This window comes from Garra rufa, chromosome 21, assembly GCF_049309525.1.
Source record: "Garra rufa chromosome 21, GarRuf1.0, whole genome shotgun sequence".
NCBI classification, from domain to species: Eukaryota; Metazoa; Chordata; class Actinopteri; order Cypriniformes; family Cyprinidae; genus Garra; species Garra rufa.
Window position 1 is genome coordinate 5,235,463 of NC_133381.1, and position 22,263 is coordinate 5,257,725.

Below are 22,263 nucleotides of genomic sequence, written 5' to 3' on the forward strand. Positions count from 1 at the left end.
GCATTTTGCAAATACCATTTAAAAATGTATTTAAATGTATTTGTTCAATTGATTCATGGCAAATGACTTTCAAAGAAGACGTACGTCGCGGGAGTTTGCCATTTTTGACAATCGTCCATCCTTCATCCGCCATCAGAAGGATTGGCTGGATCCTTCTGTTGTTTTTATAGTGCAGCCTATCAGGAACACTGTCCTTCAGGTACGCCTTCATGTGCTCGTGACAACTGGATAGGTTTTTGAATACAGTCGAAGCATCTGTGAATGAAATTAAAAAATAAAAATGATGAAACATGTATATTAGCAGGCTCAGATGGAATATGTGGACGGATTTTTGAAGGAAAAAAATTCTGAGAAATGGATACAACCTGTCAACCTATATCCACAGCCTTGTCTGTGGATAATGCATTAATGAAAATGCTTAAAATATTAACGTTATATATAATTTATTTATACACACACTACCGTTCAAAGGTTTGGGGTCAGTACATTTTTACTGTTTCTTTTTTTAAAGAAAAACAATACTTTTATTCACCAAGGATGTATTAAGTTAATAATTAAACGTTTATTAAAAGTTAATAATTAATAATTTACATTGTTATAAAAAAATTATATTTTGAATAAACACTGTACTTTTGAAACTTGTTATCCATGAAATAATCCTGAAAAAAAACAATAACACAGGTTCCAAAAAAATATTTGACAGCACAACTGTTGATATTATCCAACATTGATCATTCTAATAATAAATCAGCATATTAGAATGATTTCTGAAGGATCATGTGACACTTAAGACTGGAGTAACAGCTGATAAAAATACAGCTTTTCATCACAGGAATAAATTCTATTTTAAAGTGTGTTAAAATAAAAAACATTATTTTATATTGTAAAAACATTTTGCAATATTACTGTTTTTTCTTGTATTTTTAATCAAAAAAATGCAGCCTTGATGAGCATAAGAGACTTCTTTAAAGACTATTACAAGTCTTACTGACCCCAAACTTTTGAACAGCAGTGTGTGTGTGTGTGTGTGTATATATATATATATATATATATATATATATATAAAATACTGAATAAATAATTTTTAATAAAATGTTATATATTTAATATAGTAGTTACTTTAGTATCCCTACTATTATAGTTTGTTAATGCTGAATTACATTTTCTTGTTATATTTTGTTTTCATGTTAATTTTAGTTCGTTTTAATAATTTAGGTTTTTTGTGACATTTTGTGTTATTTTTATGTAAGTTTTTGTTTTTATTTCAGTATGTCTATATAGTTTTTATTCATTTGTAATTTGTTAATTTTATTTATTTTTTATTATTAGTTCATTCAGTTTAAGTTTTTAGTTCTTGCTGATTTATTTTAGTTAGAATTTATTTTATTTTATTTGTATTGCAAGTAACAGTATTTCTTTTTGTTTTATTGAGCTATAATAACCCTGTATGATTAAACACATATTGTTAACACATATAATATTCTATTTAAATTAATATTTTAATACAAATTCAGGTCTGCACTTATTTGATCCAAAGTACAGCAAAAAAATGTAAAATCTGGAAATATTTTTACTATTTAGAATAACTGATTTCTATTTCAATATATTTTAAAATGTAATTTATTCATGTGACTTTAAAGCTGAAGTTTTAGCATCATTACTCCAGTCACATGATCTTCAGAAATCATTCTAATATGCTGATTTGCTGTTCAAGAAACATTTTTTATTATTATCAATATTTAAAACAGTTGAGTACTTTTTCAGAATTCTTTGATAAACAAAAAGTTCAGAAGAACAGCATTTATCTGAAAGAAATCTTTTGTAACATTATAAATGTCTTCATCATCAGTTTTGATCAATTTAAAGCATCCTTGCTAAATATAAGTATTATTTTCTATCATTTTTAACCCCCCAAAAAATAAAATATTATACTGACTCCAAGCTTTCAAATGGTATAGTGTATAGTGTTACAAAAGCTTTTTATTTCAGATAAATGCTGATCCTTGGATCTTTCTATTCATCAAAGAATCCTGAAAAAATGTTTCTTTAACAGCAAATCAGAATATTAGAATGATTTCTGAAGGACCATGTGACCCTGGAGTAACGATGCTGAAAATTTAGCTTGAATCACAGTAATAAAAAAGATTTTAAAATATATTAAAATATTTTAAATAATAAAAATACTGCTTTTGCTGTATTTTGGATCAAATAAATGCAGGATTGGTGAGCAGAAGAAACTTAAAAGAACATAAAAAATCCTGATGTCCAAAAACATGCCAGACAAATATTCTTAATTAAAAAAAAATAGAGTATGAATAACAAAGAATTACCTTCCAGTGGGATTATGGCCGCCACAGGAGTGAGATCCACCACCACATAGCTGCTCGAACTGATGCAGTTATCCAGTACAATAAGTCGGTCTTGAGAACACTGGGTCATACCGTGATCGCTAGTGATAATAACGTTTATTTTCCCCCATAATCCTGTTTTGTTGAGCTGCTCCATCAGGTAACCTATATAATCATCCACCTCCTTTAAAACCCTGGTCATCTCTTTGGTATTATCTGGGCCGTGTATGTGTCCGCTCCTGTCAGGCTCTTCCCAATACAGAGCAGCAAACTTAACAGATTTATCCGTGGTCATCCACCGTGTGATGTTGCCAACCCTTTCTTGAAAAGTCACTTTGGGGTCGTACTCGAATGTATAATTTAACGTGCAGTTTTGAATATTCACATTCGATCCTGGCCACATCGCAGCCGCTGCCCTGTAGCCAGACTCCTCCACCGAAACCCAAATCGGAGTGGCTTCGTTCCACCAGAAAGGGTCACGATCATTCTGAATAGAGAAATTCTTTTTCGTCACTGGGTCGTACATAATGCTGGCAAGTATCCCATGGCTCTCTGCGTATAGCCCTGTGACAAGACTGTAATGATTGGGAAAGGTTTTGGTGGTGAACACATTGGTCAGCTCACGTACAAGAACGCCTTCGGAGAAGAACTTCTCGAGATTGGGAAAAGAGTATTTGTTTAGGTAGTCTGCGCGAAAACCATCAAACGACACTAGGAGGAGTGGCGGCGCCTCGTTTCCAGATTCTAGTCTTGTTTGGTTTTGGGTCGGCACAGACAGGGTTAATCCACTACAGGCGATGAGAGCGAAGAGATAACCGCTGACCTGCATCCTGTGGCAGTCGCTTTCTTCACTGTGAATATACAAAAACATTTTTAGCAAACAGACCACCGCTTGTTCAAGTGAAAGTCCCATAATCAAATTAATTTTAATTCTAACTTGTGACTGTTACAAACCATTACCAACCCACCCTGAACTATGCTGACTGCATATACAACCTAAACTTACTGTGTTTGTAAGCTAACTTCTGTTTGCTATTTACATGGCAAGAACAAATTCTAAATTGCCTAAATTATATAAGGTTCTTACAATTTATTTTTGCTAAAAAGCTGTATTTGGCTTAACTTAAAAATTAAAACCAACACAATCTAAAGGGTTTTGTTGGAGGACCTTCTACTTTTAATAGAAAAAAAAATGAATAAAATTGACAAAAACACACAACTAAATAACTTTTATTTATCTATTTCAGCTAAAGTAACTACTAAAAAAAAAAACTAAAACCTAACAAAAACTATATAAACATATTTACATTTCTCATTTTCATTTAAGTTGAAGTACTAAAACAAACTCAAACCTAATAAAAACTATATTGACATAGAATTTTTTTTTATAAAAATGACACAACAAAATTACAATTTTTTGCCTATTTCAGCTTTTTTCAAGTTCAAGTTAAAGTATTAAAACAAACTTTATAAATTATATAGACATAAATAAAAATAACAAAAACACAATTACTATTCTTGTCTTATTTCAGCTAGTTGACAAGACAACTTTTTTACTACTACTTTTTTAGTACTAAAACAAACTAAAACTAAAACCTAATAAAAACTATATAGACATATTTAAAATAAATAATAAAAATTACAAAAGCACACAACAAAATTACTATTCTTTACCTTATTATTACTTACCTAAACATTATTAATTTAGATTAAGAAAGATAAAACTAAAGGGTAAGTTTACTCAAAAATGAAAATTAGCCCATTATTTACTCACCCTCAAGGCATCCTAGCTGTAAATGACTTCCTTCTTTCAGACGAATCCAGTTGGAGCTATATTAAAAATGATTCTGGCTCCACCAAGCTTTATAATGGCATGGACAGGTGTTTCTCTTCATCAGTGTAAAATAAGTCCAATAAAGCGCATCCATTCATTAAAAAAAAAAATGCCTCACACGGCTGAATAAAGGCTTTCTGTAGCAAATCGATGCATTTTTGTAGGAAAAATATTAGGGATGCACCGAATATTCGGCCACCGAAAATTTTCAGCCGAAAATGGTCCAAAAGGGCATTTTCGGTTTTCGGCCGAAAGACTTTTACCGCCGAAACAACACGGCCGAAACAGTATGTTGACGCAAACAGAAACCGCAGCCTGCACGTGCTTGTCTAAAGCAACATGTTTTTCTTACAAAAACACATCAATTCACTACAGGAGGCCTTTATTCACCCCCTGGAGCCATGTGAGGCACTTTTATTATGGATGGGTATGCTTTTTTGAACTTGTTTAGGCCTGATGAAGAGAAACACTCACCCATGCCATTATAAAGCTTGGACGAGCCAGGATAATTTTTAATATAACGCCATCTGCATTCGTCTGAAAGAAGAAAGTCATATACACCTATAGGATGCCTTGAGGGTGAGTAAATAATGGGCTAATTTTTATTTTTGGGTGAACTAACCTTTTAACTCTCTTCTCACAGGGTTAAAAAACAGCACAATCTAATAAGACATGCTTCAAGTATAAGGGGTTTGTCAGAGAAAACATGTTGGAGGATCTTCTCTTAAAACTTAGTTTATTTCAAATAGTTGTTGGGAAAAAACTAATAAAAATGACAAAAACACACAACAAAATGACTATCCTTTGATTATTTCAGCTAGTTGACAAGGCAGCATTTCTCATTTTCATTTAGTTTAAGTTAAAGTACTAACATAAACTATCTCATGGTTTCACAGTCAAGGCTTAAGTCTAGTCTCAGACTAAAATGCAAGTCTGAGCTGTTTTAACTGAAAGAAACTTTCACTGGATTGATCTGAAAATATGTCAGTGCCTTTGCTTTGTCTCAAGATAAACACCAGTAATGTTTTTTTTTCTAAGGCATATTTATAAGAAATTACTTTAATGTCCTAATTAGATTTTGGCCTAATCCTGGATTAGTTTAAGCCCTGTATGTGAGACGGAAAAAAAAACAGGTTTGAATATAAAAAATCAGATGCAACCAAATTACTGTTCTTTAACTTATTCTTACTTACTTCAGCTAGTTGACAAGGCAAAATTTCTCATCTTCATTTAAACTGAAGTACTAAAACAACTAAAACTAAATAAATTAAAACCTAATAAAAAAAAACTATACAGACAATGAAAACTAATGAAAATGACAAAAGCACACAACAAAATTACAATTATACCGTTATAAAACTTAGAAGAGCCAGGATCATTTTTAATATAACGCCATCTGCATTCGTCTGAAAGAAGAAAGTCATATACACCTATAGGATGCCTTGAGGGTGAGTAAATAATGGGCTAATTTTCATTTTTGGGTGAACTAACCATTTTACTCTCTTCTCACAGGGTTAAAAAAAAAACATGCTTCTAATAAAACCTGCTTCAGGTATAAGGGGTTTAGCAGAGAAAACATGTTGGAGGATCTTCTCTTAAAACTTACTTTATTTCAAATAGTTGTTGGGGGGAAAAAACGAATAAAAATGACAAAAACACACAACAAAATGACTATCCTTTGCTCATTTCAGCTAGTTGACAAGGCGGCATTTCTCATTTTCATTTAGTTTAAGTTAAAGTACTAACATAAACTATCTCATGGTTTCACAGACAAGGCTTAAGTCTAGTCTCAGACTAAAATGTAAGTCTGAGCTGTTTTAACTGAAAGAAACTTTCACTGGATTGATCTGAAAATATGTCAGTGCCTTTGCTTTGTCTCAAGATAAACACCAGTAATGTTTTTTTTTCTAAGGCATATTTATAAGAAATTACTTTAATGTCCTAATTAGACTTTGGCCTAATCCTGGATTAGTTTAAGCCCTGTATGTGAGATTAAAAAAAAACAGGTTTGAATAATTAAAAAAAAAAAACGGATGCAACCAAATTACTGTTCTTTAACTTATTCTTACTTACTTCAGCTAGTTGACAAGGCAAAATTTCTCATCTTCATTTAAATTGAAGTACTAAAACAACTAAAACTAAATAAACTAAAACTAATAAAACTATATTTACATATTAAAAAAATAATAATAATAAAAAGTAAAACTAATAAAAAATACAAAAACACAACAAAATTCCCAAAACGAACTAAATTCAAATGAAAACATAATATAGAAATAAAATCTCTTTTATAAAATATTACCAAAATCTAATATACACTACACATGCAACACTTGCAAATATTGTTTTCCACAGTAATTTTCTTATTTTTTCCAGACTCCAGACGATGTGAAATATTTTACCTACAGTCATAGGGGTTTAACTAATATAAGGGAGAGACTTAGGCTTAGTAATAGGGCTGAAATCACTAAAAGATTAACTTTATAATAATTGATAATTGTGATAATTGCACATAATGTTTCATTGTACGTAGCATACATAGATATTTTTAATATATTTGCTTTCATTGCCATCAAATCGGGGGCAAGATGTGGAATAACAATTTTGTAAATGATGGATTAAAATGAATGTATCTATAATTAAAAAACATTTTTAAAAAATATCAAGTTCATTTGATTTACTGACTAATTTATTACATATAAAAAAAATTCAATAATTTGAATTCAAAGTCGATTTACTTTTCTTACATTAAAAGTTAGCAAGTTTAAGCATTATCAAGCCATCACAAGATCTATAATAAACTCTTCTTGAAGGTGCCTTCAATTGCAGAGAGACACTTATACACTTGTATATTTATAGACTTATTGCAGCTCTGAACCCATGACCAGGAACTTCACCTGTTAGTCAATACTGGAGAGTCCAGAGGATGTTTTAGCTAATAAATGTGCACTTTCTCTTACTTCAATTTGAAAATGAATTACATATAACTGTCAATTATATATATTAATTATTATTAACTTTTGTGTAAGTACTATGTGTTTTGCATAACAAGGAAGTGAAACAGGAAGAACCTGAGGACAAAAAGTGGCTCTAAAATATAAAACTAATAGTGAGCAGGTGCAAAACATACACAGTCTTGGATCACATTTACTGGAGCTGATCAATAATCAATACACGCCTGCTTAAAACTCATTTATAATACAATGTAATTCTATACAGCGACGTTTTGAAGACAAAATTGTTCGCGATAAACTACGAAAAATGCAACCTAAAAGAAAAACACTAGTCTAGTAACTGAAAAACGTTACGACTCTTGGTGATCACATTATTTCTGATGATGCATTAATTATGAGATAGATGATCATTAACGGCGGTTTTGGCCAAACTTAGCCACCAAGGAAGTCAAAAAAGACGAAATATTAACGTACCTTTCTGCTCGGGACGTTGGAAGCCGTATATTGTAACTGCAGTCACATTAAACTCTCCGGTGATTTCGATGTGATTGAGAAAGTCATTTGTTCTGGGTTTGATGCAGTTTCTTGCGCTTCCTCAAACACGCATGACGTCACCGCGTAACTGACAGATCCAGCAGCCAATAGAAACGAGGTACGTCCCACTGCAGGTGCTCTTCACTTTCACTATCACTATTTTTTTTTTTTTTATGTATATACGACACTTTTTGTCTAATGTGTAAATAAACATCCGGTTTAGAACGATCTTAGAATAATTTATTTTAATTTTTCTCTTCCTTATTGCATATATTTATAATAGCTGTTGAATAAACAATAAAAACACGCTTTTAACGATTTTTTAACGAATTAAAAAAAAATAAATAAACCAATAAATCTAGCACCTGAGGAACAAATGTGACAACTACACCCGTAAGGACGCACATTTGTCTACACCTTTCTGATACTTTAGTTTTCACACATGCGCTATCGATTAATAAAATAAAACGTCTTCTTGTATGTAAACGTTCCTGTGTGACGCGACGCGTGCACTGCATGCGATGGAATCCCGACGTCAACCAATCAGAGCGCTCGTATTATAATGAGCGTAGCGCGACGCGTCTATCAGTACTCAGTCGACCAATGAACGACCTCCTTTACGCGGCGCGGCACGGACGCGTTCATTTGCAGTATATGGGGTTTGACTCAGTCACTAAATGCGGCTTGGTGAAGGTAGGTTGTTATTAAAACCTTTTTATTCGTCATATCTCTAAAATAACATATATATGGATCACTACACAGTCTTCACGAGCGCTGTCACTGAAATGCAGCACTGAATTAGTCTGTATTTTAATCTCAGCGTGTCGTCTGTTATATTTCCTCTGTGGTCTTTGAAGAAATGACGTCACGGCTAATTTCGAGCTTTTAACCCTCTAAGAAAATATGAGAATTAGTTTTTAGAGAGTGCTGAGTGTTTATCAAGGCTGTTGTTTGATTATTTTTTTATAAAATGTCCTAAACATTGTAGTTGATAAACTACACAAACAGTTGCAGGTTAGTTTTGCTTTCCAACTGGTTAGAATCGAAGAAACACAGTCAGAGAGTGAGATTGTGTTGCATACAACGCTATGTATACGATGTACATTCTATATTGATGTGTGTTTTAGTGACAAATATTATTTAAACTAAAAATATGTGAGAAAATAGAATAAAAATAAAAAATATATTAGTAATTAAAGTATTTTTTAAATATTTAAATGTTTTAATAATCTAATAATTAAAATATTGCATTTATTAAATAAAAATATATTTTTAATTATTTATTTTAAATATATTTTTAATTGTGAACAGTGACAGTTTTCAGTAGATTTGAGTGGTTCATTGGTTTAGACATCACGATGATCAGCACACACTCAGCATGTTCACATTATAGTCATTGTCTTTGAGGGACAGCATCCTGTTGCTCAGCGTAATGGTGACTTTTCCATGAATCCATGAAATTCTGAGCAGCGGGAAAGTTTTTGTAGCCATTTCATCCATTACATTTTCCACAGTGGACTCTCTGTTTAGTTAGCCAACTTTTTCTTTAGTTGGTCCTCCAAGCATCTTAATATAATGAGTTGCATTTCTTTACAAAACTCGCACAGTCCCGTGGAAAGTCTGTAACTAGTGGTTTCCCTGTTTTAAAGGAACAGTTCACCCAAAAAGAATTTTTTTTTTTTTTTTTTCTGAAAATTGACCCCAAAGTAAAGCACAAATTACATGTGAAGTAAAAAGCTTTGTGTTTGTAAGTAACAAATCCTTCATGAAGACTTTTTAACTTCAAACTGTTGCTTCTGGCTAAAATATCCAGAGTCCATAATCCATTATACTGCTTTTTCCAGTGAAAAAGTTGTTTCATCTGAATCAGGAGAGAAATATGCACAGATCAAGCACTGTTTACAAGCAAAAACAACAAATATGTGGGTGGATTTTAATGAGATGACAACAAGGGATAGACGTTTTCACTGGAGGGAGTGTTATAATGGATTATGGACTCATATTTTGATTAGAAACACCTTAATGATGAATTTGTTTCTTACGAATACAGAGCTTTTTGCTTCTCAAGATGTTAATTGATGTACTGGAGTGGTGTAGATTACTTGTGGATCATTATGATGTTTTTATCTGCAGTTTGGACTCTCATTCTGACGGCACCCATTCACTGCAGAGGATCCATTGATGAGCAAGTGATGCATTTCTCCAAATCTGATGAAGAAACAACCTCATCTGCTTCTTGGATGGCCTGAGGGTGAGTACATTTTTTAGCACATTTTCATTTTCCTATAAGAACCAGGACATGATATGATCAAATATCATACGAAATGACATGATAAAAGCATAATGGTCATATAAGGAGTTTGTCTGGTCTGCTCTGGTTGATAAGAACTAGAATCACTCAGAGACACACTGGACTCAAGGGGTTCCCAGTTTAGCAGGCAGCTGCTGTGTCCTAGTTCACTGCTCAACCTCAACCACAGTCATATGCAGTCCAGCAGACTGTGACCAATATCACATGTAAACAATCTGTTCCTATATATATATATAGGGGCTTGATGCATTTAAAGAAAGACTTTATTGTGTAACTGTGCTACTTGTCAAAATTCCAAAAAGAATGTTAATTTAAATTTTGAAAATTGGTTCTTAAGTGGTACTGTCATGATAGAGGTATATGGGAATCTCCTGAATGTAATGAAATGGTTGCACAAATCACCTGTGTAAAAAGCAGACAAATTGTCACCACAATAAATACTGTGTTCAGTTTACAATGCATCTGTTCATCCATTTATGCAAAAGCTGCTGTTCGCTCATGCATTATGTTGCATCATATGATGGATACGTCAACTCATTCATTACTTGAAATAAAATAAACCTTAAGTGAAATAAAATAAAATATTCTAAAAATACTAAAAATAAAACTATATAGATAGAAAAAATATGTACGTAGAGTGGTGGCCAAAATGATTTGAACACTAGTATTTTCATCAGCTAAAAATGGTTTTAAGTCAGTTATCTCTATCTTTAACATTCATTTTGCCATTAATTGTAATAAACCAGTGAGATTTGTGTTTGCACAAGGAGTCTGACAACAGCCAGTTTGTCTGGAATGAAATTAAGAAACAGAACAAACTGAGACAGACTAAATCCAGAAGAACTGTGGCAACGTCTCCAAGATGCTTCAAGACATGCCAAGCTTACTGAAAAAACTATTATATGCACAAGTGCACCTATATGGCAAAAGCTGCTTTAAATGCAAAGCAGCTTTTGCATTATTGAAATTACGTTTACAGCATCCTCATTGTATAGCATTTTTACTCAAGTACCTAAAACTTTTGAACTTTTTAGCTATACGAAATAGCACATTTTGCTGCTTAATATTGCAAATTGGCGTGCCATATTATTTTAATGTATTATCTTAATTATTAGCACACTAGTTTGTAGTTCAAAAAAGTTTTATGTTAACTGCACGTTGTTATTCTTCTCATTATGTCCCTACAGTGACGTCCACATTAATGAAACGGTGGATAAATTAAACATTACACACATGCGTGTATATATTAAGACATTTAGTTTAAGTTTAAGTATTAAAATAACTAAAACTAAAAATGTAAAACATGAAATTTATATTTAGACATGTTTCTGAAAATTTTATATGTATATATATAATTAAAAATATAATTCAAAATAATAACTAAAACTAATACAGTATATTAACGTAAATAGTATATACTATGTCCAGTGCAACTACAACACATGGCATGTTTTTTTGTAAGATTGTAAGTATTTTCTTGGTGTCAGTTTGTTTTCTCTGATATTTTACGCACAAGGATTAGTGCTTGTCATTTTACAAGAGTCAACGATGAGTCAAGAACAAAGACACAAGGAAGTGGTTATTATAAAAGAAGACTAACTAGTAATTCAAGTGTTAGTGCACTACTGTTGATCAAAACTGTCATCATTACAGAACGGCACAGGTATGATTCTTTTACAAGCCGATTTGTAGATTTTACATTATTAGGCAGTCACCGCATTGAATCATACAGTAGATTTTAATATTTACTTGTTGCATGGTTTGATGTTATTTGTATTTCAGATGCCTCATTATTTCAACAGTCTCAGAAGTGAAACATTGTCTGCAAGTCTTGTTTGGAGAAACAGCAAAGGACTTTCAACGACACTGAGAGCAGAAATATGAAAAACTGCATTAGTAATGTTTTTCTATCATCTTCAGTAATGAAATCTGAAATCTAAAGTTATCTAAAACAAAAGGTATTTGCATTTTTGCATCTATGGATCCAGGTTTCTCACACAATATCCAGTGATGTTGGTTTTCCAACTTTTCCTGATTTTCCACTGAACGCTTTTTAGTTTTTCTGCAAGCAACACTGAAAAGCCAGTGGAAATGTCACATGCATCTAACAGCCCAGAAAGCCTTGCTGGATCGCAGGTTGACCACCTCTCCAGTCTGAAGGCTTTGACTGAGAAGCTCAAGCTGGAGACCAGAAAGCCGTCTTACCTGGACTGGAGAGCGCAGCTGGAGGCGATGCTCGCTCAGAGCCACAGAGACTCAGAGTTGCCAGCGGCGCTTGGTGAACCTGAAAGGCAGAGAACAGCAGGCCCTGTTAAATGGATGAAGCCGTCCATGAGCGTTAATGTTGTCCATGAAGGGAGGCAGCCGTCAGAAAACACGCTGGGATTTGGAAGTATAGACCAAGCGCTGGAGTGGCTCAGGAAAGAGCTGGTGAGTTTTTACAACTTGGTTTCTGTATAAATAAATGAAAAATAAAACAAATATTTACAGTGCTGCTTTAAACATTACAATGCTCATGATAACTATTGATAAAAATTATAAAATAGTTATTACATTATTATATACTGATAAATTGAACATTCACTTTAATGGTATGAGATGACCGGATGCTTTCAGCTGATTTCCTATTGAACTGTCACCAACTGAACTGCAGTGGTCAAACTATTTCAAATATAGTGAATTCAGCTAAAATGCACAATGTTTCCATCTAACATGTATATTGAGGTGTAGCTCGTCATATTAATGGAGTGTTTTCACTAGTTAGCAGTAAACCGGTTACCTCACCTGAATATGTTCAGAGATTTGTAAATGGAAAATTGATATTTTAATTTGTAAACATCATACTTTTTCGCTTATTTCAGTTCACGCAAAAAGCGGAACAGACAAACTAAATCAACTGAGTGAGTCATTTACGCTGGAACCGCTCTGGTTGATTCAAACTCGTGACTTTGATTATTTAGTTCAAGTGATTCACTTTCAAATACTCATTACTCAGATTGGGATATTGGCGCATGAATGAGGAGCGGTTTCACAATTTTTTTTTATTGTGATGGGGATTTCAAATTGCGGATCACAAATTATTTGATTTAGTTTGGAGCTTTGGAGTGGGTTCGCAAATCTTTTGATTCAGATCGGGATTTCGGAGTGTGGAGCGTGAGTTTTTGATTCAGATTGGTACTTCAAAGTGTGGATCGCAAATCATTTGATTTAGACTGTGACTTTGGAGTGGTTTCCCAAATCATTAGTTTCAGAATGGGACTTTAAAGGCAGATCACAAATGATTTAATTTAATTTAAATTAAATTAATCAGAACTTTGGAGCGGGTTCACAATTTTTTAAAATTTAGATCGGGATTTCAAACTGCGGATTGCAAATTATTTGATTTAGTTCAGTACTTTGGAGAGCGGATCATGAATCATTTGATACAGATTGGAGCTACGGAGTGGGTTCGCAAATCTTTGATTCAGATCGGGACTTCAAAGTGCGGTTTGTGAGTTTTTGATTCAGATTGGTACTTCAAAGCGTGGATTGCAAATCATTTGGTTTAGACCGTGACTTTGGAGTGGGTTCGTAAATCATTCGTTTCAAAATGGGACTTTAAGGGCAGATCGCAATTCATTTGATTTAGTTTGGAGCTTTGGAGTGGGTTCGCAAATCTTTTGATTCAGATCGGGATTTCGGAGTGTGGAGCGTGAGTTTTTGATTCAGATTGGTACTTCAAAGCGTGGATCGCAAATTATTTGATTTAGACCGTGACTTTGGAGTGGTTTCCCAAATCATTAGTTTCAGAACGGGACTTTAAAGGCAGATCACAAATCATTTAATTTAATTTAAATTAAATTAATCAGAACTTTGGAGCGGGTTCACAGTTTTTTTTAATTTAGATCGGGATATCAAACTGCGGATTGCAAATTATTTGATTTAGATCAGTACTTTGGAGAGCGGATCATGAATCATTTGATACAGATTGGAGCTACAGAGTGGGTTCGCAAATCTTTTGATTCAGATCGGGACTTTGGAGCGCAGATCGCGAATAATTTGATTCAGATCGGGACTTCGGAGTGGGTGCGCAAATCTTTTGGTTCAGATCGGAACTTCAGTGTGCGGAGCGCAAATCTTTGATTCAGATCGGGACTTCAAAGTGCGGTTTGTGAGTTTTTGATTCAGATTGGTACTTAAAAGCGTGGATTGCAAATCATTTGGTTTAGACCGTGACTTTGGAGTGGGTTCGTAAATCATTCGTTTCAAAATGGGACTTTAAGGGCAGATCGCAATTCATTTGATTTAGTTTGGAGCTTTGGAGTGGGTTCGCAAATCTTTTGATTCAGATCGGGATTTCGGAGTGTGGAGCATGAGTTTTTGATTCAGATTGGTACTTAAAAGCGTGGATTGCAAATCATTTGGTTTAGACCGTGACTTTGGAGTGGGTTCGTAAATCATTCGTTTCAAAATGGGACTTTAAGGGCAGATTGCAAATTATTTGATTCAGATCAGGACTTTGCAGTGTGGATTGTGGATCATTTGATTCAGATTGGAGCTTCAAAGTGCAGATTGCAAATTATTTGATTCAGATCAGGACTTTGCAGTGTGGATTGTGGATCATTTGATTCAGATTGGAGCTTCAAAGTGTAGATTACAAATCATTTGATTCAGATCGGGACTTCAGAACAGGTTCGCAAATCTTTGACTTCCAAGCTAAACAATGGCAAATTTTGGCTCAAGAGAAGGCTACAACCTGTCTAGAAACAGTTATTTGTCTTATATGTCTATTTACTGCCACATGAGCTGCAGAAATGGCATACAAAAAGTATCATATAGACATGAATTGAATTGGATATGAATTTTTTTTGTAACTCTTCCCATTCTTTTGCAGTCTGAGATGCGTTTGCAGGACCAGCAGCTTGCCCGTCAGCTATTGCGCCTACGCAGCGACATCAACAACCTGAGGATCGTTCAGACATGTAACCAACATCGCAAGATGCTGAACGACGCCACATTTGAGCTGGAGGAGCGAGACGATATGTCAGATTTGTGTGACATCCCCATGTCTCCTGGATTAGGCCTCTCTGCGCCGCTTAAGGTCATCGGGGTCACCAAGATGAACATCAACTCTCGCCGGTTCTCCCTCAGCTAACGCAGCACGCAAAGGAGTGGGTTTTTATCTTTGGTTAAGGATTGTGAGTGGTTTTATAAAATATTATAGGATAATGGTATTTTCAGGATGTCTCTGATTGTTTCTGTAGTTGTGCTTACATTGCCTTAAAGTGCAACGAGTTAATTTTAACCTTAATCATCTGTACAGTGTAATTTGTGTTTATTATTATATGACACATGAAAATGTAAATTTTATGTTTAAAACTGTTTTGCCATTTATTTCTGTAATTTTATTAACAGCAACTGAATTCTTATCTAAAAGGCCTCTTACCAGCTGTTTTTATGTCCATCTTTATCTTTTAATTCTTCAGAGCTTACTATTTGTTTCATACAACTGAACTTCCCAGGGTCAATAAAACAACAGCAAATAATAAGTGATTATTTTATTAAGCAAATGTTGAAATCTAATCTTGTTTATTATTTAACTGTAATTCATTTGAATTGTATTTTATTTTTCAGTGTGAAATTAACAACATTGAACACACTCTTTTCTAAACTAGAAATATTTATGTGAGTATATGATGGCAAATATTTGTTAGTAAATGATGACAGAATTTTCATTTTTGGGCAAACTACTGTTAAAGACAAACTGCATTTTAAAATGTTATGATTTGTTTTATTCTATTTTCAATGTGACATCAAAAACCTTCTGCAGTATAGTATACCAGACTTTTAATTTTCAACTACTATTAAAGACAAACTGCATTATGATTTAAAAAAAAAAAGTTTATATTTCATTTATTTTATTTTCCAATATGACATTAAAAAATTATATTATACCAGAATTTTCATTTTTTGGGTGAACTATTATTAAGACAAACTGCATTTTGGGTATTTAGGATTTTATTTTATTTTTTCATGTTTTTTATTTTTCAACATCACATTAAAAACCTTCTGCAGTATATTATACCAGAATAAAAAATTTTGGGGAGAATTACTATTGCTGATTTTTAAAAAACTGTATATATTTTTTTAGTTGTTTTTTTGGGTAGTTTAATAGTTTTTAACGACTATTAAAAACTGCTTTATGATTTTTTTTTTATTTATGGTTTTTATTTATTTCATTTTCATTTTATTATTTTATTTTATTTTTTAATATGACAATAAAAACGTATGCAGTATATTATACCAGAATTTTTTTTTAAGTGAACTACTATTAAAAAAAAACTGCATTATTATTTATGATTTTAAATGTTTTTATTTATTTCATTTTATTTTATTTTAAACTGCATTATGATTTTTTAAAATTACTTTTATTTTGTTTGATTTTCAATATGACTTTACAAAACTTCTGCAGTATATTATACCAGAATTTTTATTTTATACTGCATTATGTTTTTGTTTAATTTATTTTTTATTTTATTTTATTATTTTATTTTATTTTTTAATATGACAATAAAAAACTTCGGCAGTATATTATACCAGAATTTTCATTTTTTGGGTGAACTACTATTAAAAACAAACTGCTTTATGATTTTTAAATGTTTTTAATTAATTTTAAACTGCATTATGATTTTTTAAAAATTACTTTTATTTTATTATTTGATTTTATTTATTTTTCAATAAGACATTACAAAACTTCTATATATTATTGTTTATTTTATACATTTATTTTAATTTGATTTTTATTTATTTATTTTTTATTTATATTGATTATTTGACATTAAAAACCTTCTGCAGCATATTATACAAGAATTTTCATTCTTTTAGGTGAATTACTATTAAAGAAATACTGCATTTTTGGGTATATATGAATTTATTTTATTATTTGGGTGAACTACTTTTAAAGACAAACTGCTTTATGATATTTTAAAATGTTTTTATTTATTTCATTTTTATTTTATTTAAAATTTATTTTATTTTATCTTGTTTTTTTTATTCAATTTTGTTTTTTATTATTTTTTAATCTTTTTTTTTTATTTATATTTATTTTTAAGACAACATTAAAAACCAGCATATTATACAAAACATTTCATTTTGTAGTGAACTACTATTAAAGACAAACTGCAATTTGAGAATATGATTTTTATTTTATTTTATTATTAAAACTAAAAACCTTCTGCAGTAGCTACTGCAAATCACTAGCTGAAGTATTAGTATAATTAAAACCTTTCTAACACATCTGTTGTCATATTTTATCAGAGAAAAACACCATTAACTAGTTTTAAGAAAACATTGCAGTTCAAACCGGTTCTCCCAAACACTGTTTTCTTCTGCAATTCCTTCTATTTTGAGATCAGAGCCTGAGGGGAAAGTTCACAAAAGGTCAGGAGCAGCCACAAACAATATACTTAATTAATTATAATACTGCTGTTTATAAAAGTGGTGTTAAGCATCACCATTACCATTCATATTAGTATTAGTGTGGTGATCAAACACTAATTGAACTTAGATTCAAACTAATATCCTGCAGCATTTGTCTTATGAAAGCTTTGACAGTATAGTGTTGCATATCATATTTCACAACATTCTGCAGCACATATCGCGTCCATCTCACAGATATACTGTTTCTCATTATGCGACAGTAAAAGATTTCGGTTGTTTGCATTGCCCCATTTTCACAGGCACCTATTGTTATGAAATAGGTGTGTATGCATCGTTATTCTGCAAACCTCTCCCTCTTTGTACTTTTCAACCTGTTTGTTCAGTCACCAGAGGGAAAGGCCTATAGAAAAGACTTTGAAGACACTGACAGAGCTTGTAACAAAGCCGCACACGATGGAAGTGCCGTGGAACTTCAGATTCGGGATAGTCATTCTCGGAGACTCTGCTGTAGGGAAATCATCTCTTCTGCATCGCTTCACTGAAGGAACATTTGATGAATCCCGCCAGTCGCCATTGGGAATCGATTTTAAGGTGCATAACATGAACCTTGACCCTAATGTTGTGATCAAACTGCTTCTGTGGGACACTGCAGGACAGGAGAGATTTAGGTGAGTTTTTGTCAATGAAACCTAATACACGAGTTTACACTGATGCCTTCTGATGTTATTTTATTGTAATGTCTCTCTTTTTACAACAAGTTTGAATTCAAAACCTGCTGATTATATATTATAGAAGAGGGACAACAGACTACAGATGAATTATAAGGGAAGCCAAGGCTTTTTAAAATCAGAATTCAAAACTTTTTTGTCCTCCAAAGTTCAATTTCAGTATCAGCATTTTTGGGTACACAATAGAACACAATGATAAGACAGAAGTCATTATAATATCATAAATTAAAGGTTGAACTGCTCTCTGGATGAAATTTATATTTCTTATAAATCAAGTCAGGTCAAGTTGTCACACATGTTTTAAATGTTTTCATTTTAATGCAGTTCTTTAACTTTTCTATTGGCCAAAACTGGTCTGATGATTTTGTGTTAGCTTTCACATTTTAACTATTTTAAATATTATATAATATATTTCACTCATTTAAACATATTTCACTATTTTAATTATAATATAAATATTTTTGTTTTAATTTTAATTTTTATCATTATTCTTATTATTTTTAAATGGGTTTGAACAGATACTGTAAAATGAAATTCCAGGACTTTGGATCTCATTTATCAAACACTGTCCTATCTTTCAGATTCTAAAAAAAGATAAAACAGGTAAATAAAAATAGACTAATATAACAAAACTATGTAATCATGTCAAGAACAAAAAGAGAAATTAAGCACATAACGTTTCAAATGGACTGTTATCTGAATCAAAGGATTGTCGAACCCGCTCTCAAAAATTCCAATCTAAATGACTCGCGTTTCAAAGTTCCGATCTGAATTAAATGATTTGCGATCCGAAGTTCCGATCTGAATCAAATGATTCGCGTTTCAAAGTTCCGATCTAAATCAAATCATTTGCATTTCAAAGTTCTGATCTGAATCAAATCATTTGCATTTCAAAGTTCCGATCTGAATCAAATCATTTGCGATCCGAAGTTCCGATCTGAATCAAGTGATTCGCGTTTCAAAGTTCCGATCTAAATCAAATCATTTGCATTTCAAAGTTCCGATCTGAATCAAATCATTTGCATTTCAAAGTTCCGATCTGAATCAAATCATTTGCATTTCAAAGTTCCGATCTGAATCAAATCATTTGCGATCCGAAGTTCCGATCTGAATCAAATGATTCGCGTTTTAAAGTTCCGATCTGAATCAAATGATTCGCGTTTCAAAGTTCCGATCTGAATCAAATGATTCGCGTTTCAAAGTTCCGATCTGAATCAAATCATTTGCATTTCAATATTCCGATCTGAATCAAATAATTTCCGATCCAAAGTTCCGATCTGAATCAAATGATTCGCGTTTCAAAGTTCCGGTCTGAATCATATAATTTGCATTTCAAAGTTCCGATCTGAATCAAATGATTTGCGATCCGAAGTTCCGATCTGAATCAAATCATTTGCGATCCGAAGTTCCGATCTGAATCAAGTGATTCGCGTTTCAAAGTTCCGATCTAAATCAAATCATTTGCATTTCAAAGTTCCGATCTGAATCAAATCATTTGCATTTCAAAGTTCCGATCTGAATCAAATCATTTGCATTTCAAAGTTCCGATCTGAATCAAATCATTTGCGATCCGAAGTTCCGATCTGAATCAAATGATTCGCGTTTTAAAGTTCCGATCTGAATCAAATGATTCGCGTTTCAAAGTTCCGATCTGAATCAAATCATTTGCATTTCAATATTCCGATCTGAATCAAATAATTTCCGATCCAAAGTTCCGATCTGAATCAAATGATTCGCGTTTCAAAGTTCCGGTCTGAATCATATAATTTGCATTTCAAAGTTCCGATCTGAATCAAATGATTTGCGATCCGAAGTTCCGATCTGAATCAAATTATTCACGTTTCAAAGTTCCGATCTGAATCAAATGATTTGTGATCCCATGTACAGATCTGAATCAAATGATTCACGATCCGGAGTACCGATCTGAATCAAAAGATTTGTGATCCAAAGTTTCGATCTGAATCAAATGATTTGCGCTCCGAAGTAACGATCCGAATCAAATTATTTGCATTTCAAAGTTCAGATCTGAATCAAATCATTTGCATTTCAATGTTCCGATCTGAATCAAATCATTTGCATTTCAAAGTTCCGATCTGAATCAAATCATTTGCATTTCAAAGTTCCGATCTGAATCAAATAATTTGCATTTCAAAGTTCCGATCTGAATCAAATCATTTGCGATCCGAAGTTCCGATCTGAATCAAATGATTCGCGTTTCAAAGTTCCGATCTGAATCAAATGATTCGAGTTTCAAAGTTCCGATCTGAATCAAATAATTTGCATTTCAATATTCCGATCTGAATCAAATAATTTCCGATCCAAAGTTCCGATCTGAATCAAATGATTCGCGTTTTAAAGTTCCGGTCTGAATCATATCATTTGCATTTCAAAGTTCCGATCTGAATCAAATCATTTGCATTTCAATATTCCGATCTGAATCAAATCATTTCTGATCCAAAGTTCCGATCTGAATCAAATGATTCGTGTTTTAAAGTTCCGGTCTGAATCATATCATTTGCATTTCAAAGTTCCGATCTGAATCAAATCATTTGCGATCCGAAGTTACGATCTGAATCAAATGATTTGCGATCCGAAGTTCCGATCTGAATCAAATGACTCACGTTTCAAAGTTCCGATCTGAATCAAATGATTTGTGATCCCATGTACAGATCTGAATCAAATGATTCACGATCCGGAGTACCGATCTGAATCAAAAGATTTGTGATCCAAAGTTTCGATCTGAATCAAATGATTTGCACTCCGAAGTAATGATCCGAATCAAATGATTTGTGATCCGAAATACCAATTGAAATCAAATGGTTTCTGATCCAAAGCTCCAATCTAAAAAAATTATTTGCGATCCTAAGTATCGTTCTGAATCAAATAATTCACGATCTGAAGTACCGATCTGAATCAAACCAGGTTCCAGCATAAATGACAATTGATTCGGTTTGTCTGTTCCTCTTCAGCTGTTTATACGACACTGTCAGTCTGGTACTACTTCTGGCTTAGCTGGCTAGTTTTATGACATTAACTGAAATAAGCGAAAACAGCATGATATTTACAAATAAAATATTTGCATTCTAAAGATATCATCACAAATTTACGAATATTCAGGTGAGGAAACCGGTTTACAGCTAACTAGTGAAACCATTAATTTGACAAGCTGCACCTCAAAATACATGTTAGATAGAAACATTGCGCATTATGATAGAGTTTGTAGTTAAATTCACTATATTTAAAATAGTTTTAGCACTGAAGTTGAAAGCATCCAGGCATCTAATTCAAATTCAAGTAGGCTACTTCAATCACTTTAAGCACCTTACCTTGTAAATAAAGGAAATTAAAAACCTTCTGATCTTTACAGCTCTTGCTGAAATATCATTTTAGGAATTACAACTTTTATAACATGTCTGTTTTATTTATTTTAATTGATCTTAAGTGCTGAATTGTGCAGACTCAGTTTTTCAAAGAGCATGACTTTGACTTTTTTTTCTGCAGGTCCATATGCAAGTCTTACATGAGGAACTCCGTGGGCTGCATCCTGATGTTTGACGTCTCGCAGCGACAGACGTTTGACCGTGTGGGCAGCTGGCATCAGGAAGTCCTGGACTACGTGAAACCGAACCCAATGTTCTTCCTGCTCGTGGGTCACAAATCTGATCTAGCCGTGGGACGACAGGTCAGGAAGAGCGAAGGAGAAGCTGTGGCTAAAAAACTCAACATGGTGGCTTATATTGAGGTGTCCACTAAAGAGAACATTAATGTGAGTGAGGCGTTTGAGACTCTGACCAAAGGCATATATAACATCTACCAGCGAGGCAAAATACACAGCCGAGACGACTGGCAGGGGTTTACGGTCGGGGCCACTATTGCAAAAGAGCCATCTGTGACCAAAAAGTCTGCTTGCTGCGGATGAATTTAATGTGTGATTCAGACTTGAAAATGATGTTTACTACAGTATTTTACATGCATATTAAAACAGCACTGAACAGTATGTAGTTAAAGGGCTTATATCAGGAATCCAATATGGCATCACATAAAAAAATCTGTGCAAAATATATTTTAATATGCTATATATATGCTTTAAACTGTGAAGCTCAGTAAAAAAATGTTAAAAATACAAAATCATTTT

At 32.8% G+C, this 22,263-nt stretch overlaps 3 protein-coding genes across 4 annotated transcripts in view; 2 read left to right on the forward strand and 1 right to left on the reverse strand.

Moving 5' to 3' along the window:
* Nucleotides 1–7,747, reverse strand: part of enpp4 (ectonucleotide pyrophosphatase/phosphodiesterase 4) — an 8,752-nt gene extending 1,005 nt beyond the window's left edge. For both annotated transcript variants that reach the window (XM_073826718.1, XM_073826717.1), the window contains exons 1-3: nucleotides 7,611–7,747; nucleotides 2,331–3,199; nucleotides 85–255 (exon numbers count right to left, since the gene is read on the reverse strand). In XM_073826718.1, coding sequence (XP_073682819.1) covers nucleotides 85–255; nucleotides 2,331–3,177 — 1,018 coding nt within the window. In that variant the 5' untranslated portion in view covers nucleotides 3,178–3,199; nucleotides 7,611–7,747. The remainder of the gene's footprint in view (nucleotides 1–84; nucleotides 256–2,330; nucleotides 3,200–7,610) is intronic.
* A 4,022-nt stretch (nucleotides 7,748–11,769) lies between these two features.
* Nucleotides 11,770–15,413, forward strand: LOC141296380 (protein FAM167A-like). The gene is made up of 2 exons (XM_073827629.1): nucleotides 11,770–12,411; nucleotides 14,855–15,413. Exons 1-2 carry the CDS (start codon nucleotides 12,073–12,075, stop codon nucleotides 15,113–15,115), a joined length of 600 nt encoding a protein of 199 aa, XP_073683730.1. The 5' UTR covers nucleotides 11,770–12,072; the 3' UTR covers nucleotides 15,116–15,413.
* A 2,440-nt stretch (nucleotides 15,414–17,853) lies between these two features.
* On the forward strand, nucleotides 17,854–22,047 carry LOC141295233 (ras-related protein Rab-39A-like). The gene is made up of 2 exons (XM_073826447.1): nucleotides 17,854–18,068; nucleotides 21,630–22,047. The coding sequence occupies exons 1-2, from the start codon at nucleotides 17,854–17,856 to the stop codon at nucleotides 22,045–22,047; spliced, it is 633 nt and encodes a 210-aa protein (XP_073682548.1).
* Nucleotides 22,048–22,263: the final 216 nt, after the last annotated feature.